The sequence below is a fragment of the Strongylocentrotus purpuratus genome, unplaced genomic scaffold (genome assembly GCF_000002235.5).
Source record: "Strongylocentrotus purpuratus isolate Spur 01 unplaced genomic scaffold, Spur_5.0 spur5_scaffold_8, whole genome shotgun sequence".
Lineage (NCBI taxonomy): Eukaryota > Metazoa > Echinodermata > Echinoidea > Camarodonta > Strongylocentrotidae > Strongylocentrotus > Strongylocentrotus purpuratus.
In genome coordinates this window covers 12,914,080-12,933,079 of record NW_022145614.1, presented here as the reverse complement: position 1 = coordinate 12,933,079, position 19,000 = coordinate 12,914,080, and the positions used below count along the sequence as shown (strand labels likewise).

At 38.6% G+C, this 19,000-nt stretch overlaps 1 protein-coding gene across 1 annotated transcript in view; it reads right to left on the bottom strand.

Annotated features, from left to right (window-relative positions):
* The window catches only part of LOC590013 (amine oxidase [flavin-containing] B), a 28,238-nt gene extending 15,913 nt beyond the window's left edge, over window positions 1–12,325 (bottom strand). Inside the window, exons 1-3 of the mRNA XM_003725209.3 lie at window positions 12,140–12,325; window positions 1,260–1,354; window positions 431–568 (exon numbers count right to left, since the gene is read on the bottom strand). Coding sequence (XP_003725257.1) covers window positions 431–568; window positions 1,260–1,354; window positions 12,140–12,188 — 282 coding nt within the window. The 5' untranslated portion in view covers window positions 12,189–12,325. The remainder of the gene's footprint in view (window positions 1–430; window positions 569–1,259; window positions 1,355–12,139) is intronic.
* Window positions 12,326–19,000: the final 6,675 nt, after the last annotated feature.

Below are 19,000 nucleotides of genomic sequence, written 5' to 3'. Positions count from 1 at the left end.
TCTCTTCTTGTGTGTGTGTGTGCGTGTTTAGAGATCTTGTCCAGGGACGTCGATAGAATGGGATATGGGGGCATGACGCCCTCAACTTTTTCCCAGGTCTTTATCTGAATCAGTGGCGTAGCGTGGGTTTAGTCATATGGGGGATACTGGCATCAGGCAGGGGAAGTGGTCCACAGACTAAGCAAGGGTGCAGAAGGATTTCCCTGTAGGGGTGGATTTCGTAAGAGGGGGCACAATTTAATATTAATATAAACTAAATTTGATGCGTCTTTTGGAATTGTGGATCAAAGGTATACCACGTTTTCTTCTCCATTTTCCTTTCTTCATTTTCTTCCATTTCTTGTTGCCATTCAATAAGGGGCACGTGCCCCTACCCCCTTTCCTACGCCACTGTTCGGAGGTCTTACTTCATGCAATGTTCTGTACCTACATTGAGAGAGAGTAGAGCGGCATCTTCGTCGAAGACCTTGTAGTTCTGGATGCCCAGTTCCTCAGCTAGCCGGATGACTCTGTTCTGAGTTGGTCCCACGTAAGACCCTCCGATGTCCACATACTTAACTTTATCGTTCTGATCAAAAACAGAAATGAATATATTGTGAGAGTTTAACACTGTCATAATCAATTATTGTTAACAAGAATTTTCGTCCTAACCTGCGCGTTCAACTAGGCCTTGCAACAGAAAAAAATTAACTTACAATCAATTGTAAAAACCAATTGTATCTCCAATCTTGTTGCAATTAATCGTATATATTGCTATGCATTGTTTCTATCTGTTAGGTAAAATTAATTGTTACTAGTTGTTTCAAAGTTTCGATTGATTGAAGGAGATACGATTACTTCTGGGGAAAACAAATCTAAACTGTTACGAGGCCCTGGTCTCGCTTCTCATGTAGCCTACCTATGACCATAACATTATCATAAGAAGGTTTATTTGCCCCCCTTGATCGTTTTCGGCTCACTCATTGGCGATTATCGTCATACAAATTCCCCTTGCACTCAGAATTTGCTATCATCGCCTGACTTGCATTCAAATTTGTTTGTCACCCCCCCCCCTCCCACTTGCATTCAGAAAGTGTTATCATCCCCGCTTGTATTTCGAATGTGCTATCATTCCAAACTTGCATTCAGAACTTGCTATCCTTCCCCCACTTGCATTCAAAAGTTGATATGATCCCCCACTTGCATTCAAAAGTTGTAATATCATTCCCAACTTGTATTCAAAATATGCTATCATCGCCCCCATTGGCCTTCCAACTTACCCTAACCGTGTGTGTCCTGCCGCCGACTCTATCCCGTGCCTCCAGTACCAGTACATCTATATTCTGATCGTGAAGTAGTTTGGCAGCAGACATACCTACATGTATGAAACAAATTAAATAAAGGATAAATGACACTATCGCAAGGACTTTCGAGAAAATTAACACAGGGACAATTTCAATACCCTACTGTGTTGCCTATCAATTTGTGGGTTATGTAATATGGTTCTAGGACACCTACCCCCTGGACATACACGCCCGAATAACCACCCTAGTCAACTACCCCCTGGGAAAACTACCCCCTAGGGCAACCACCCTCTAGGACGACTACCCACGGGACAACTACCCCCGGACAACTATCCCCAGACAACTACCCCCAGGAAAACTTCCCCTAGGACAATTACCCCCGGACAACTTCCCCGGACAGCCTACCTCCCACACAACTACCCCTTACGACAACCATCCTCTAGGACACCTACTTCCGGACAACTATCCTAGGGGTAGTTGCCCTAGGGGTCGTCGTCTGGGGGTAGTTGTCCGGGGGTAGTTGTCCTAGGGGGTAGTTGCCCTTGGGGTAGTTGTCTGGGGGTAGTTGTCCGGGGTAGTTGTCCCGGGGATAGTCGTCCTAGAGGGTGGTTGCCCTAGGGGGCAGTTGTCCTAGGGTGTAGTTGACTGGGGTGGTTATCCAGGGGGTGGATATCCAGGGGGTAGGTGTCCGGATACGCTGTAATATGTCAGCGTAATGTTTCCACATTTGAAAGTGTGACGCAGAGTTGACTTTCCGAAAATCTTAGCGATCACGTTGACATCATTTTACTGTATGCATTAGTGTATATTTCCCATTTTATTTTGATTTGGTAACCATCCAGACAAACTCTTTCCTCTTCGTTATAATGGTTCTCATGCAGGGACTACCTTTGCAACATTCATTTCATTTGTGGGGAGTAATAATCAAACACACTTGTTAATGTGGCGCTCTATTTGCGCTCTATTTGCTGATACTTTGTTAAATATATTTCGTACACATATATGTTGATTGTAACAGGACAAAGGTTAAAAGCCAGCCTGCCGATTCAGCAAAAAGAACTACTTGTCGTTGATGGGTGACAACGACAGCCCTCATTGAAAGGGGGGGGGGGTATTATTCCCCCATGTCAAGTGTTGATTTTAAGCCATTTTTCTTCAATCTATAAAGTCTATGCTATTATACTGAATCAAAGTATTCCCAGTCACAATTTGTAATGGGCCCGCAAACTGCTGAGGTAGGGGCGACGGCTCCACCCTATTACGCCAATGCATAAAAACAACACAAAACATAATGAACCCCCACCGTCAACAATAAATTTGAATCCATTTGGGTAAACTTATTAAAAGTTACGTTTGTTGGTTACAAAATACAGCTCGAAAATGAATTGAACATAAAAAGTATTTTCGAGTCTGTTTGAAGTCTTTCAACCATGCGCAAATCATAAACATCGAAACTCTACTCCCAATCCCTATACTATTCAAACAACATCGCGGTATCTCTGTCATGAATGTTTCACATCATCATGTTCAAGACCTACCCTGACTATGCACTTTGATTAGGTCATGACCTTTGTACCCGTAAGGTCATCAACTCCCCGAAGGCGGTTACGTTGACATGCATATCGCATTGCATATTGTCGTCATCGATTTCAATTTCGGTGACATGTTTTCTTTTTCCGAAGGCATGTTACTCTGAAGGTTCAAAATTTCGAAGGTAAAATGGGGTTTATAATTCCGAAAATGAATTACAAGTTCGTCACTCCAATAATGGAAATAGGGTTCATAATTCCGAAGGTTCATAATTCGGAAAATGACATTGAATCATGTGTCTTTTTTCGGAATTACAAACCTTCGGAATTATTAACCTTCGGATTTATGAATCTTCGGGAAAACGAGTGCCTCCTTCTACCACGCGACATTGGTCATAAAACTAGAATATACGACCAAGAAGCTTCTTGGTACGACGCAACATTGATTATTGATGTAACTTGGTTTTAAATTCAAGTAGCTGGGGCGACCCCAGACCTGATCAACTTTCTCAAGTGCAACCCTACCCTTCTCCTGTCAACAAATCCAAAGCAATAAGTCTGAAATTGATAGCGTTGAAAGATAATTGAATATTACACCAACGGTCATGGTCGTCATCTCACTACCGTTAACTTCTGAGCGTTATTCTGTCAGTTGAAAATCTAGAAGTATCTCTGATCTTATCTAGGAAATGTGCTTCTCAAAACAATATAAATGCTTAAGAGCTTCTTTTAACCTGTTTCCAAAAATGACTGGTTTTTTATCCTTATACACACAGATCACACTTCATCATTCATTTACAAGATCTTGAAAAAATTACAACTATCCCTCATAATTATGAATTTCATAGTTTGCATTCCAAATGACATGATCTGTTCAAGGTATTTTCCAACATTTAGACACGGTGAAGAAAGTAGTAGTGAGCATCAATTTGGCTTAAATGAGTGAAAACATATTCGTATTTTCTTGAGAGAAATTTATGAGCTTTCTCTAAGGGAAGGAATATAACATAAGAATTATATGTGCAGTTATTACTTTAGAGCTGTCGATTTAATTGTTACGCCACAAACTTTGCCTTCCGTCTCCATTCGGACTGAGTTTTCACCATGTATGTTCACCTAGTTTAAAGGTATTACAAAGTTTTGGTAATTTTCGAAAATTGGCTGGATAGTGATTCTTTACAATGTTGATATATTTGGATGCCCCTATGGATGTATTATAAGCACTAAAAAAATTGGCCCCTAAAACACTTCTGCTTTCGAGAAAAATTGAATATAAAAATTTACCGGTGCTCCCGGTAAATTTTGATAAATTTCAAATAGCGCCTACGGCCATACGATGGTAGCTGCGACCATGAAAATCTCAGAATATGCAGTTGTGATATATTTATTCCAAATGGTAATAGAAAATTGGTCGATTTTAGTCAAATAACATTGTTTTACAGCTAAATCAATATCTTGACCTTGAGAGGGCGCTATACAACATAAAGAGTTTATTATTTACAATTTCATCACCTTAGACTCGATTTCAACCGCGACAACGATCACTGTGTATTGTAGGATCGCATATGCTCCTATATGTTCATTTGAACCAAATTCATGACCCCATACCAAAACTTTGTATTACCTTTAATAGTGCCTTTACGTTGCTGAAAAAATATACACTGGCGCGAAAGTGAAAGGACACATGATACATATCGTATCGAATTAAAATAATAAAGAATCTCGTAAAATAACTTGCGTGGGAAGGAAGGAAGGAAGTACAACATTATGTTATCGAATGTTTGCCGCACAGCATGAATTATGACGTTTGCACTGTAAATTGACCCTACCCCCCCCCCCCCCCCCCCTTTATTTAGAGGGGGAGTGGTAAGCGTGCTTTAGAGCCTTGGAGCTGTTTGATTATACGACATTTCGCTTCACGACATTACGCTTCACGCCGTTTGTTACAGAACGTTTTGCCATTCGACATTCACACACACACGCACACGCACACACACACACATACACACGCACACATACTCCACACACACACGCACACGCACGCACACACACGCACACACACACACACACACACAGAAAAATAAGAACTACAACAGCAAATTAATCACAAAGCTGTATAGTTATTGCCTGAAATGTCATATTTGTCTCCCCATGTGAACAAAGTTTTATCCCAGGATACATCTACGAGTATCCAATCATTTTCTACGATAGGCTAGATTGGGTGAATGAAATTCCCTGGATGACATGAGGCATCAATCAAATAGCAGCCAAGTCAAGAAGAGTCACAAAAAGTTTGTTATTTTAACTGTTATGCCTTCCGATTTCACTTTACAAGGAGACGCGACAGGGTATGGCTTTCTCATGATAAGTTCCGAAATTTCTTCGCAACCTAACCAGAGATCTACTCGTCGGTGATCGTCGGCTTTTTATGTACAATTTCAGTGACTTTGGAAAATACTATTGTTGATATAAGCTACAGAAATAGCAGCATTTGGTAGATTTTCAGCAGATTTATTATACAGGTTTATGAAGCATGGTCAAAATATCATTAATAAATCTTACTGGTTAAATGTTATCTGCCGCAAAAACGTTAAAAAAAAGGCTTGCCGTATTCAGACCATAAACAGCAGCGGAGTAAAACTGATCAACGGTGGTTGTATGCAAGCCCAAGCTAAGTTTTCAAAGCAGCATCAAAAAGAAATTGTGTATAAAAACGGGATATTATTGACACTCCTCTTAAGTCATAGCACTTGGAAACGCCCCCCCCCCTAGCCCGTTTCTAATTTGATTCTTTTAACATATCTATCTCGTAGAACTTTAAAAAAATGAATGTAGGGGGTGAAAGGAATTACATGTTGATTTGAATGGGAATTATTGATTGTATGGAACGGAGTTACATTGTACAACGTTTACTCTCACCTGAAAGGGGGGGGGGGGGTAAAGCTAAAAGATGTAGGCTCTTAAACATACTAGTTTGTTCAAGATCTAGAGTGGGAGAGTAAGAGAAAGAGAGACAGGAAGAGTGAGAATGTGGTTCGGTTTCGCCACCCTATGTTTGGCAGAGGTCAGAGGTTTGGTATTTTTGGAAACGGGGTGTCGATTCGTGTGATGTTGACGCGGGCCTCATTTTTCGTCGGAGTACATTTAAGACACCGAACACCATGTGAATTATTTATGGCTGGAAGGCAAGGAGTTATCAGGTCTTCTTGCAAGCAGAATCAAAGGGATAAGGAATTACATGTTCGTCTTGGTAGGCCTGTAGACAATTGTATGTAACGCCGAAGCTTTCGCAGTAAACTAACTACGACCGGTAGGTTTTTAAATAAATTGCAATAACGAGAGCCTTGGTGAAAACAAAATGTACATTCTTCTCGCTTGATTTTCCACAAGTTAGTGATCTGAAAGTAGCAGTATCGGATTTTATTTTTAGCCCTGCCAATAGGATGTGAGACCAAGTCTGCAACAGGTCGGATGGTAGTCGTGCGACTGGCGTGACGTCACAACGATTCGCTGCCGATTATTCAATTCAATTCAATTTTATTTCATTCAGTTTAAAAAAACAACATTTCATATAACAACCAGCTATATAACATAAAATACACATTACGAACATATTTGACATTTGGACATAAAATAAACTGAATAGGTTGCAACCTGAAAGGAAAAAAGTAATCCTTATATAAAGGTTGACCCTTTTTTATAATAAACAAATATGAAATATATCCGTTACTAAACATTATACTATACTCAAATCAAGACAACAAACATACATACAACAAACAAATAAAATATGTCTTGAACTTAAATGATTATTGCAGTTTATCTAAAAGAAATTTCTTATACCTACGTTTAAAAACATTTACACTAACAGAATTATGAATATAATGGGGAAGAGTGTTCCATAAAAAGGGTCCTTGGAAAATAATTATTTTTTGGTTTAGTACTGTACGAGTCAATGGCAAGTGAAATTGTTTAGCATTTCTAGTATTATAACTATGAACATTACAGTTTAAAATAAACAATTTGGAAATAGAATCAGGGATAAGATTGTGGTGACATAAATACATAAAAACACCTACTTGTAATAAATATACATCCCTATATTGCAACATGTTTAATGAGTAAAATATTGGATTGGTATGGACAAGAAAAGAAGAATGATTAATAATTCTTATTGCACGTTTTTGTAATTTAAACAGTCTATCTTGATAAATTAATGCAGCATTGCCCCATACAATAATAGCATAATGTAAGTAAGGGTACACAATTGCATAGTATATCATTTTGAGTATAATTTTAGGGAGAGATTTCAATCTGTACATGACACCAATACTTTTAGATAATTTGTTGCAGATGACACCAATATGATTAGACCAGGAGAACTTATCATCGATAATAACACCCAAAAACTTTAGGGCCTATACGCTGAGTGTGAAGCTCACAATACCCTACAACCCTCGAAAATATCATTCGAATGAACGTTCGGTTCTACAGTCAGCAAGAATTCATATATTCCAATTTTTAAACCGTGTTTTTTAAAATAAGAATCCAGTCGTAAGAAAATATTTATTTATTTATATTTATTTATTATATTTATCTATAGATATATTTGTAATTTATTTATTTATATATTCATTTATTTTTTATTAAAATCATCTTTGAGTTTTGATTTAATAATGTTAATCTCTTCATGAGAAACATATATAACAAGATCATCAGCATATAAACCCCTCACAAAGTTTGGAAACTCAGTTTGATTAATTATATATCTCTTGTTGGTTCTAGGACACCTAGCCACTGGACATCCGACCCCGGATAACCACCCCCAGTCAACTACCCCCTAGGACAACCACCACCTAGGACAACTACCTCCTAGGGTAGCCACTCTCTAGGACGACTACCCCCCCCCCCCCCGATACTACCCCCGGACAACTACCCCCAGAGAACTACCCTTTAGGACAACTACCCCTAGGAAAACTACCCCCGGACAACTACCCCCATACAACTACCCCTTAGGACAACTGGCCCCGGACAACTACCCTAAGACAACTAACCCAGACAACTAACCCCTACGACAACCATCCTCTAGTAGGACAACTGTCCTAGGGGGTAGTTGTATGGAGGTAGTTTTCCTGGGGTTAGTTGTCTTAGGGGGTAGTTGTCCGGGGTAGTTGTCCTAGGGGGTAGTTTTCCTAGGGGTTAGTTGTCTGGGGGTAGTTGTCCGGGGTTAGTTGTTCTAAGGGTAGTTGTCCGGGGTAGTTGTCCGGGAGTAGTTGTCCTGGGGGTAGTGGTCCTAGATGGTGGTTGTCCTAGGGGGTAGTTGCCCTAGGCGCTGGTTGACCTAGGGGTGGATGTCCAGGGGGTTGGTCCCCAGATTTGTTCAGGCATGGTAATCGCTATGTTTAGTATCAATAGAACGATACCAAAAAACTGTACAGATTTTGTAGCCATGGAATGAGCAGTACATCAGAATAAGGGGAGGTGTCAAAAGAGAAAAGTTCCAGAATACAACTGAAAAGCGCTGATATTGACTTGTTATACAGTACACAACACAGCAGCCTCTACACTCTTCAAACTTTATCAAAGAAAGTAGAATGCACAGCTGAACAAGAGCAGTGCACTTTGCAACTTTTCACCTTTGACCTTGCCCCTTATTTTGATGTAATGGCAATCCATTGATGTTAGCATTTGTAAGACGAGACTTTTTCTTAAGCTTGTTATGAGCTTTATTTCATTTTTTCAATTTTCCAATGTGTAATGCTTATTTTTGTCACAACAACAGTTTCATATCGGTTTATGTTTCGATTGTTACATCGACTGAAGTACACCTTCTTGTTGTAGGTTTACAAGATCAAGATTTATTAACAAACTTTGTATTTATATCTGATTCTTGTCACCCTGATAAAATGATTAATTTTCAATTACTCTAGCGTGAAATTCTGTTTCATTGAACATGTAATTGGCGATTTGAAATAACGCATCGCGGGCAATGGCCATTGTAGAGGCAATAGGTGCATGCACTAATAAAAGGCACTTGTACTGTTTAATTTTGCATTGATTTTGTTTATGACGTCACTTGTACATGGCGCGTCAAAGACCGCGCCAATCACTGACGCATGCCTACGTCAATAAATCATGCTCCGTGTGCAACATGCGTTGAGTTGCGGGGAGGAAATGGAGAAATAACCACGATAAGAATGTGTAGAAACGAAAAGTCAGTGTCCGATGTTTCGTGTAAATAATGCCATTCAAGACAATGTTTTATCTGTCTAATGTTTTCTCTAAAATAGTATGACCTATTAGCCGCTGCTTCTCACAAAAGTAAGACTACCAAACAAAGAGCAAATATTTGGGTCTGGTGTTTTGTAGCTTGATGGTGTTTGCTCTGTATTTGTGAAGGTTCTGACCTCAGGTTAAAACACGTTTGTTTGATGGTGCCAAAGTCAAACGAGAGAGAGAGAGAGAGAGAGGGGGGGGCATATCACAAATGCAAATTTGTTTAGCGTATTTCTTCTTGATAATAATCGTTATATATTCAGCTACTCCCATACAAAGCATTACAAGTATATTCATATTCGAAGAGTATCTGTCTTTAAGAAAGAAAATTTCTCTTACCGAACCATTTCCCCCTTCTTGAGCCCCAAACTGTTTGCGACATGAGAAGCTTGTTATTTCAAAAACTTGTTTGCGTTCAGCTCCGGATGAAAGGCATCACAAATATACTTACATTTTTTCCAAGATGTGAAAGCAAAGAGGTTTCAAAAGGTACATGTAAAGATTGCAAAGCATGGGCTCACTTTACACATGGCAGATATAAATCGCAACACTGTTAGTATAGGCGGCCATATTCTCAATTTTGGTCATATCTCGTCAGTCCAACAGCCTTGGTCAGAATAAAAAATAGTCTTCTATAATGGACAATCAACAATTGAAGCTGTTACTTGTTTGATCTAAGCACCGCGTTTAAAACTATCGATCATGGAATATTTGTTAATAAATTACATTCTTTTGGGTTCAGCGACGGTGTTTTTACCTTATAATAGATGACGTAATATCAAAGACTGTCCATGTTTCATATGGGGTTCCTCAAGGGTCACGTCTCGGTCCCCTCCTTTTTACACTCAATACAAGAAATCTGATCAATATCATTCAAATGCGTTTCCCAAATGTTCCTTGTCAATGTTATGCCGACGACACACAGTTATACATTTCTTTCAGCCCTGATAAAGAACATCAAGATGATAACATATCAATTTTAGAATCATGTATATGTTATATCCGTTCTTGGATGTTCCAACCTAAGCTAATGGTTAAAGATAAACTCCAATTCTGGTAATGCGATTGCATTGTGAAAGAAAAGGTGTGGAATGGATCAGAAACAGTTGATCATGTAGCATGGAAGTATTGGTGTACACTGCAAGGTTCTTGAGTCATCAAAATCATAATTAATTTGGCCGAGTCTTGGTAAAGTAACAAGCACTGTACACAGAAAGCTATATATTGGACAACAAACATGGTGTCGGGGCTAGTACTACCTTGATTTCCTTGTCTTTCTATGCTCATTACTCAGCCAGTATACATTTTCTTTCAAAATTGTTTGGCACATGTCATTTATTTGTAATCTTGAACATTCAGTGTAAGTTTCGTTTGATTCTGTGAGAATTAATTTTCTTTGTTTTTTACCAGAACTGGAGTTTATCTTTAATGGTGAAAAAACAGAGTTTCTCATCGTTGGAACATCCAGACAAGTAGCAAAGCTGCTTCTAAAGCTACCTCACACTAAAACAAAAGTAACTCTTGCGCCGCTCCAAAGATTTGGAGTAACCTAACACTAGACAAAAGAAAAGCCTCATCTGTTGCTGTCTTCAATTTTTTTTGAGGACGCACTTACTTTCAGGAGCGTTTGAATATATTGCATTGTGTGTCTGTAAAGTAACACTGTCTGGGGGTGTTTCACAAAACTTGTCATTAGTGACAAATGACAGTTTTTGTTATAAGCTACTGAAATCCTTGCTTCTGATTGGTTATCAGCAGATTTGTCACTGATTTTTGTCATTTGTCATTGAAAAAAGACTTTGTGAAACGGGTCCCAAGAGTCACCACGGCGCAGTAGGGTATCTTGATGTAGTTAATGCGCGATATAAATTGATCTAATTTAGTGAAACCTTAGATTGTTACTCCATGAAACTGTCTCATGATCTCTTGCTGTCTCTTGATCGGGAGGTTGTATGGTTTCCGAAGTATTCCTCTGCTTGTGTCTTAATCGGCCGTAGGAAGACCTGACAGAAATATTTAACATCCATATACTGATATAGAGATGTCTAATGGTCTATCTCTACCCGACTGAAGTAAAGGAGTGCCCGGTATAAAGAAGAAATTCCTTGAATGCTTTAGCACCTCATCATGGCGGATCAGCTGCTACAACTGTGTTTAATAATGTGATACTTTGTATTTAAGCGCAGTACATACTGTATATTCATACAGTAACTGTGACATTGAAATTATTAAATACAAAACATTCTTAAATCATGAAATTCATCAATGGAAAGTTGCAATCGCTCAATACAACGGTATCAATATAATTGTAGAAATACACTTCACGTTTTCGGGTAATAGCATTCTTATAAATGATCTCAATTAGCATTTGCCTTACTTTTTGACTCGATTTCAGCTATGACGAATAACAATTATTGCAATGGTGATGCTATAGATTTGAGGTTTCTCTTGCCGCCGTGGAGTCTTATCAACCGAATTGTGACAACTTGTATGAAATTGTGGTTTGCAGGCATGGTAATGTCAATCGGTTTATAATAAATTAAAAGGAGGCTTCATCAGATTTATATGAATGCATGTTTTGTTGTATTAAAGTATGATATTGTATGATAAATAATGATCATTTTGGAAAGGCAGAATTGTAAAGATTGTGATGTTTGTGAAGTATGAATAGTAGATTACAGATTTCACTTGTAACAGATACACAGGTCATAAAATTGGAGGGTACAGTATATTCAAAACTCAACAATACGACTGTGCACAGCACCTGCCATTTTAAACATTTTCTATTTCCAAGTGTCATAAATAATAATTGATAGGCCCTACATAACTACATCGACCTATGATATTAAGAATCACCGGTCAAACAGACTTCAGCCTATTCATCAATAAAAATAAACGAGTGCACGAGTAGATAGAACAGATTAGTATTCCTCAAAACGTATGATAAACTAATGACATTGCCTAATGATTACCCACGTGATGTGGTCTATAAGAGAGCCTACGTAACATGATGGCGTTAATCAGCAAGTAATTGCGAAGGTATACGCTTACCGCTGATGCCCCCTCCAATCACGATAACCTGTCGTTTATTTCCAGGCATTGTTAATCCTCTAACGAGGGTTTGTCTGCTCCAGAAGAAAAGAGTGGATGAAAACAGTAGTGAGGTATTATATCACCGCACTGCAACAGGAGATGTTCGGTCGTTGGAAGCAAACGATAGATGAACATGTCTGAGTATCGTCGTCTGCTATGGCGGCAGTGGTATACGCACGCGCGCACTGTAGAATCGGAGAGTGTCGTCGTGCGCGCGCACGTATAAAAGACAATGATGTTGGGGTTAGTTTAAGGAGGGAGGATGAAGGTGGTTATGGGGCAGGGGCTTGGAGAGGGGGGGGGGGGGGTAGGGCGAAAATTTCATATCCCCATCTTCTTGCATCTTCCTTTTTCGGCTAATGTTAAATCGTTGCCGGTAAAAATATAAAATATAAATATACAATGCAAACTAAGCATGTAGGCAATGAAAGAAGACGAAAGACTCCCATTTTCGGAGGGGGGGGGGGGGGTGGTGCTGATATTTTAAGATCGTTTACTGCCACACGCACTTCAAATATGGCTGAAACATATCAATGGTCTAACAACGTCAACTGATAGGACGATGGGCGTACGTGACGCGTTAAAATAATATCGCAAACAATTAGTGTAAGATGCTTACGTTCAGGGGGCGCGGGGCAGACGGAAAGGACGTGCCCCCTTATTCTTTGCCCCTTCAAATTTGTATTTAGTAGGACTTACACTCAACCCCGATATTAAACTCAGGTGACCTACAATCCGCCATTTCTTGAAGATTGTTGTGTCTATGAGACTCATAACATGAACTTGTAAATGTGATTATTACCTGAAAGTCTTCAAGTTCATGCGTTTGTATCAACATTCAAAAGAAATTATGGAGCACATGCAGTCTTTGGTTGAATGAATTTACTGATTCATCAAATGAAGGAAAGTTCAAGTTTTGTTTTTATCACCATATAGGCCTAAGCGAAATATACAGATCTTTGTTTAATGTTATGATTAGACGGGTAGGAGCACTGTCGTAAATTCATGAAGGCCTTTGACTCTGATAAGATAGGTCCTGAGTTCGAATATTGCTCGGTGCTTTCATTCTGAGGTGTTTTGCACACTCATATTTTGTTCCTCTCAACAGAATGTATGAAATTGGTACAACGCTGGGGGAATGATATTTGCAATGTGCACACAAAATATTGGTAAAGCTTAGATTCTCCTCTTTTATTTGATACAACTCATTATGATGCACATTTCACTCATGAATGATTAAAAGCAATTTGAAGAAAGGTGCCAACAAGTAATTTGGCGGATTGTATTTGAATTTCAAAGAGAAAATCACATTTCTAGACATTTCGTTTTCTGCCCTTTCATATGACACATCAATCAGGAAAAATGAGCCAGGAATAACAAAGTTCTGTTTGTTTAAAGGCCCACTGCACTACTTGTAACTACTTGCGCCCTCTATATAACAAACAATGCCTAATCGGTGACCATTGGTCCCCATAATGCTCTTTTTCTTATGTTAACTGAGAGCTGAGTTGATGAGATAACCACCTGTCCAGTGACCTTGCAGGGCAGTCTAATCCCTCCTGTAAACTATGGCAGATAAGCTTTAAAGTAATGCTTGCATTTCCATAATTTTATTAAACGAATCCGTTCCACTAACAACAAAGAAGATGAACGAGTTCATGCATGGCTGATCGCCAACGAAATGGAGTTTGTTGTTTCTTGCTACGGCAGCTTCCAGTAAAAACGAATTTGCAACATTATGGAAATGCAAGCATTTCTTTAAACAAACATAACTTTGTTATTTCTGGCTCATTTTTCCTGATTGAGGTGTCATATGAAAAGGCAGAAAATGAACTTTCTGGAATTGTGATTTCCTCTTTGGAATTCAGATACCATTTGCCAAAAGCCTTTTTGGCACCCGTTCTTCCAATTATTTCTAATCACTCCTGCGTGAAATATGCATCATATGAGTTGCACCAAAATAAAGAGGAGGATCCAAGTTTTACAAATATGCGTCATTTATTGATCATATTTGTGATTAAGTTATGATAAAACATCGATAATTCTCAGTTTAGTTTTTTTCTGTGATAATTTGAAAAAGCCGTTGAAAAAAAGAAATAGCGCCTTTTTACGTCGTATTTCAGCCAATGTCGATGTTGGCCTTTTTTGTTGGTATTTTCGTGTTGGTTATATTTATACGCACATCCAGCCGGCCCATGTATTGTTATTTTTAATTAAATAATTAATTAACGGTCAACGCATTTTTTTTTTAAAGTGGAGCTGAATTGGTATGATCGTGTATTGACTAATTTTCACACATATTGGGGTCTAAAATTACCTTCATAGCAATTTTAGGTTCTAAAAGGGCACTAGAAATGGTATAGATAAGAAAAAATGCAAAATAACCATGCACTTAGAAGACATTTGAGGTCTGAAAACAGAACTCAAATATCCCTTTAAAACAACGGACTTTGGAATCGAAAGTTTCATTCTTTCTTTTTCCTTTTATAATACAAGTCATGTTATAGATGCCGCAAAAGCGTTATCAGATAAACCATGGCTTTTATATTAAATTGTTTTACTATGTTAAATTATTATCTCTCATACTTGTTTAATGATTTACCTTATCTACGTGAGTCATAGTACAATCGCGACCTCATAAAAACATGTTTGCAGAAACCCGTGAACTTTGCTTGACAAAATACCAAGTGGCGAGTTTCCCATTGACTGACTCGTATATACGTTATCGAAATTCTGCACTGGATTATATCGGAACATGGGCGTGCGAGGCGGGGAAGTGGGGCTGAGAGGGGCTCCATCCCCCTCGAAAATGTAATTACAAATATTTTGACAACAGCCATGTAATAATTCAGAATGTGATGCGGTAACTTTGCATTTTCACATCTAGATTTAAATATGCACTGTAATCGGGTAAGATACGTTAATGCCCTGACTAAACTTGGGCCAGCAAGCCTATGCCAGGAAAGTGAGAGAGGAGAAGAAGATTTTAAGAATTTGAAAAAGGATAGCGCGGGGAAACGAAAAAGAGATAGTGAGTGAGTGAGAGAAATAGATAGAGAGAGAGAGGGGGGAGCAGGGAGTGAGAGGGGGAGAGGGGGAGAAAAGGGGGAGAAAAGGGGAGAGCCAGGGGTGAAAAGGGTATCAGGTGATTGATGGTTTCTTTCTCAATATAAGGTCCTTGAACCTGGGATCTCCTGTATCCATGACCGTTGCTTGAACCGCTGAGCTACTACCGATCTCCCGCCTAGTGTCTTGTTCACCACCACCCCTTCTTCTCAAGAACATGACAGAGATAGTATAGGCATGATAGGATGACGATGACTTGGTGCTGTTGAATGATCTAGAATCCTCCCGAGAGAGATTCAAGATCAAATGTTCTTAAAGATAAAGATCAAGAGAGCTGGTCACAAACTGTCTGGAAACATTCGGGAAAGGTTGATTATGTAGTACATAATGTATTTTGTGAGGTTTTGGAAATTATCAAAATGATAAGTAATCGGCTCGGTCTTGCTGAAAATCTCAAGCACACAAGAATGGATGTATGGGACTACACATAATGCTTTTGTCCAAACTTCTCAGTTGCTTCTCATCATATTTTCAATATGAGGGCAATTGAAGAGCACTCGTCTTCGGGACGCTATTTTAATATAATGTTCTTCCAAACTGACGTACAAAGAGTGAAAAACCGCACAAATTATTTATCATCTTCACCAGAACTCAACCTTCTCTTTTATCAATATCATCCATGTGCCTTGAATGGGTTGTAATGTTACAGGGGCGATATTTAAAGGGAGATGGGTGACAGTGCAGTGGCGGATCCAGCCGGCGGCAGGGGAGGGGTCCAAAGAGGGGCCCAATTCGTGAGAGAATATTTGGCGGCGAAATAGCCAGCCGGTGAATAAGCGCGGGGGGGGGGGGGGGGGGGGTAGTGGTAGGGTCACTGTACGATAATATAGTTTCTTTTATGGACATGAGTATAGAGCATTTGGTTTTGACCTTGTGGGGGCATGGGGGGGGGTAATAAAGAGATAGGCCTATTATGCTGTAGATTGAACATATTGTAAAAATTGCGAGGGTAGATTCATTTAAACACAGCTTGGATTCTTTTAGGTCAGACAAACACTTTGTAATAGCATAGTCTGACGTCCACGCATGCACTGATTTATAGACCTTTACTAATGTACCAAGTGATCTGACCGACCGGGGAGACCTACAGGATATCCTACACTCCCGTATGATGACGATGATGCCACCTGCAGGTTGGACGTTAAAGGTAATTCAAGATCATGTTCAAGATCAAGGGTAAAATTTTGGATGATTTAACAGCTTTCTATTCGTTGTCATGATATAACTTTAATTCCATCCAGTTATAAGATTACATGCTAGATCATACATCATTTTTCATGCACAGAATATTCGATCATATTTGAGGTGGTCACTAAATAGAAGTGACTTTGCATGTGTTTCAGGCTACTCTTTCACGTTTAATACTCACAGATGAAAAGAAGAATGATGTGATACCCCGGCTCACACACCCTACCACTATATTGTTTCCTTATCTTAATTTGTTCAGCACTCAGCTATTTTTAATTTTCTGATAATTTGACAGATATCATTTATCATTATTCTATAACATACATTTGTAATTTTGATGAGATTAAGAGAATGAATGTGTTTTGTACCATAATTCAAGTACGTATTGGCTATATCGACACACAAGCAATGTTAAAGTGACTCGGTAACATTGCCTCAGATTCTGAAACTAAATCCTGGATTTAGCTCATGCTGCAACTTTTACAAGCCGATCGCCTGTCTGATTAATCAAGATATTTATGATTGGAAATCGAAATTTCATTTTTCGTTTTCCTAATGGTTTTTATAACACTACAGTCTATTAGGGGGGGGGGCGAGTATGGTAAAACCGGTCACTCAAAGATTTTTACTTTTTTGAGGCACTTCATGATTATTTTGAAGCGCAATTTGTTAGGGCTTCAACATTACACCATATCACAAACACTGATAACATGTATATACGGCCATGCTTCTCAGATTTAACATTGTTAAACGATGTCTTTAAGGCAATATTAGACTTTGTTCTTGCATTAATGTCATGTATAAGATTATAGTTTTGCTCTTTGTACTTTCCTGAAGGACATTTAATACTAGTAATGCACCAGTACGGTGGCTGATTCAGCTGATAATCAAGTACGTGGTCCCCAGGTCTGTTTAGTTATTTGCATGCGTTGTTTCGAGTGTGTTTGGTATAATCTAAGTTTACAAAGAGTGTAAGATTGATAAAGGGATCATAAAGATGAAAATCATCATACAGACAGATTATGGGGAACATTAGTGCCGCGGCGGGTCTCGAACCGCGGACCTTGTGATCGACAGTCCGGTGATAAGATCCACTCGACCACGACATTTCTATATATGAAATAACATAAACAAAACAAAGCAGTGGTTACCAACATCGGTTATGAAATAATGCACATACCTTTTCAAAAAAGTTTAGAAAATATAATCATTCTTGAATAACATATTGATTTGAGAAAGTATAAAGTATGCACCCCACACTTTATAGGTAATTCTGGAACCGCCCCCTGATCTGCATGATGATTTTTAATGTAAATAACGGCCCGTGAGGTGGTAGTAAAAATATACGACGTCGTTAAATATGAAATTCATGCAACGAGTGATATCTTATAAATAAGGCCTATAGCGTTGGTGATAAAACCTAAATATCCTACTTAAGGTCTCAATAACGCCCACAAAATATATCTAGGGAACCCTAAAACATTTCAAAGATGATGCGATGAATCGCAGAATAAGCTATGTTCATATTTGTATATGTGTAGCTTTGCTGAAGCTCTCCAAAATACCACACGGGTATAGTTAAACAACTACATGTACATGTACCTTTGTTCGTAACAGACGCTATGTTAAATGCACAAATACTTGAGCATTTTTGTATTGTCAAATTAAAGGCCCTAAGAATATTATCCAAGCCAGTATTAATCACTTACAGAGTTATAATTACAATTCAATGGCATTTGAAACAAACTACCTCGATTGTAAGTTTGTTGTTGCCTGTTTGTTTTTTGGTTGATGTTGTTGGGGTTCTTTCCAACATTTAAAAATATATATTTATTTATTTATTTATGTTATTATCAACTATCATTTCTTCTTATTATTGTTTTATTCTATTTATTTGGGGGTTGGGGGTTGGGGGGGGGGGGTATGACACGAATTTGAATAAGCCAGTTCACGGTTGCAGTCTGAACATGAGCAGATAAAAGTCATTGCAGAACAAATTGTGAAATACACGGAGACGGTTATGTAATCATTATTCATTTATGAATAATATGAGCACTCCATGATACACAGGTGGAATTATTCTTTGAAAAGGGGAAACAAAGGCCAAGTATGTAGCATCTCCATCGCTGTACGAGTGATTATTTTTAAATGTTCAAAGTGGGACTTTTTCATGTGTTGAAAATCTGTGGATATTCGGGGTCATTGCAGCCATGTGCTAACCGTGAACTGGTCTATTTATATCCGTTCTCAATTTAACGACTGTGTTGCAAACATTTCAGTAGCGTATTCCGACATTGATAAACAGCCCAATAAACAAAATCACGTGAAAATCACGTCAATATCAAGGTATCGACTTGAGAAGGGTTACGTTCTTCAAACACCGGACATTAACGTAATTGTGTTAATACGTTTATTGCACTAGGTAACTTAAAACACACGTACACTAAATCACGCAATTGTCACTGCAATATCACCATTATAATAACGTGATTATCCCTAGCTTGG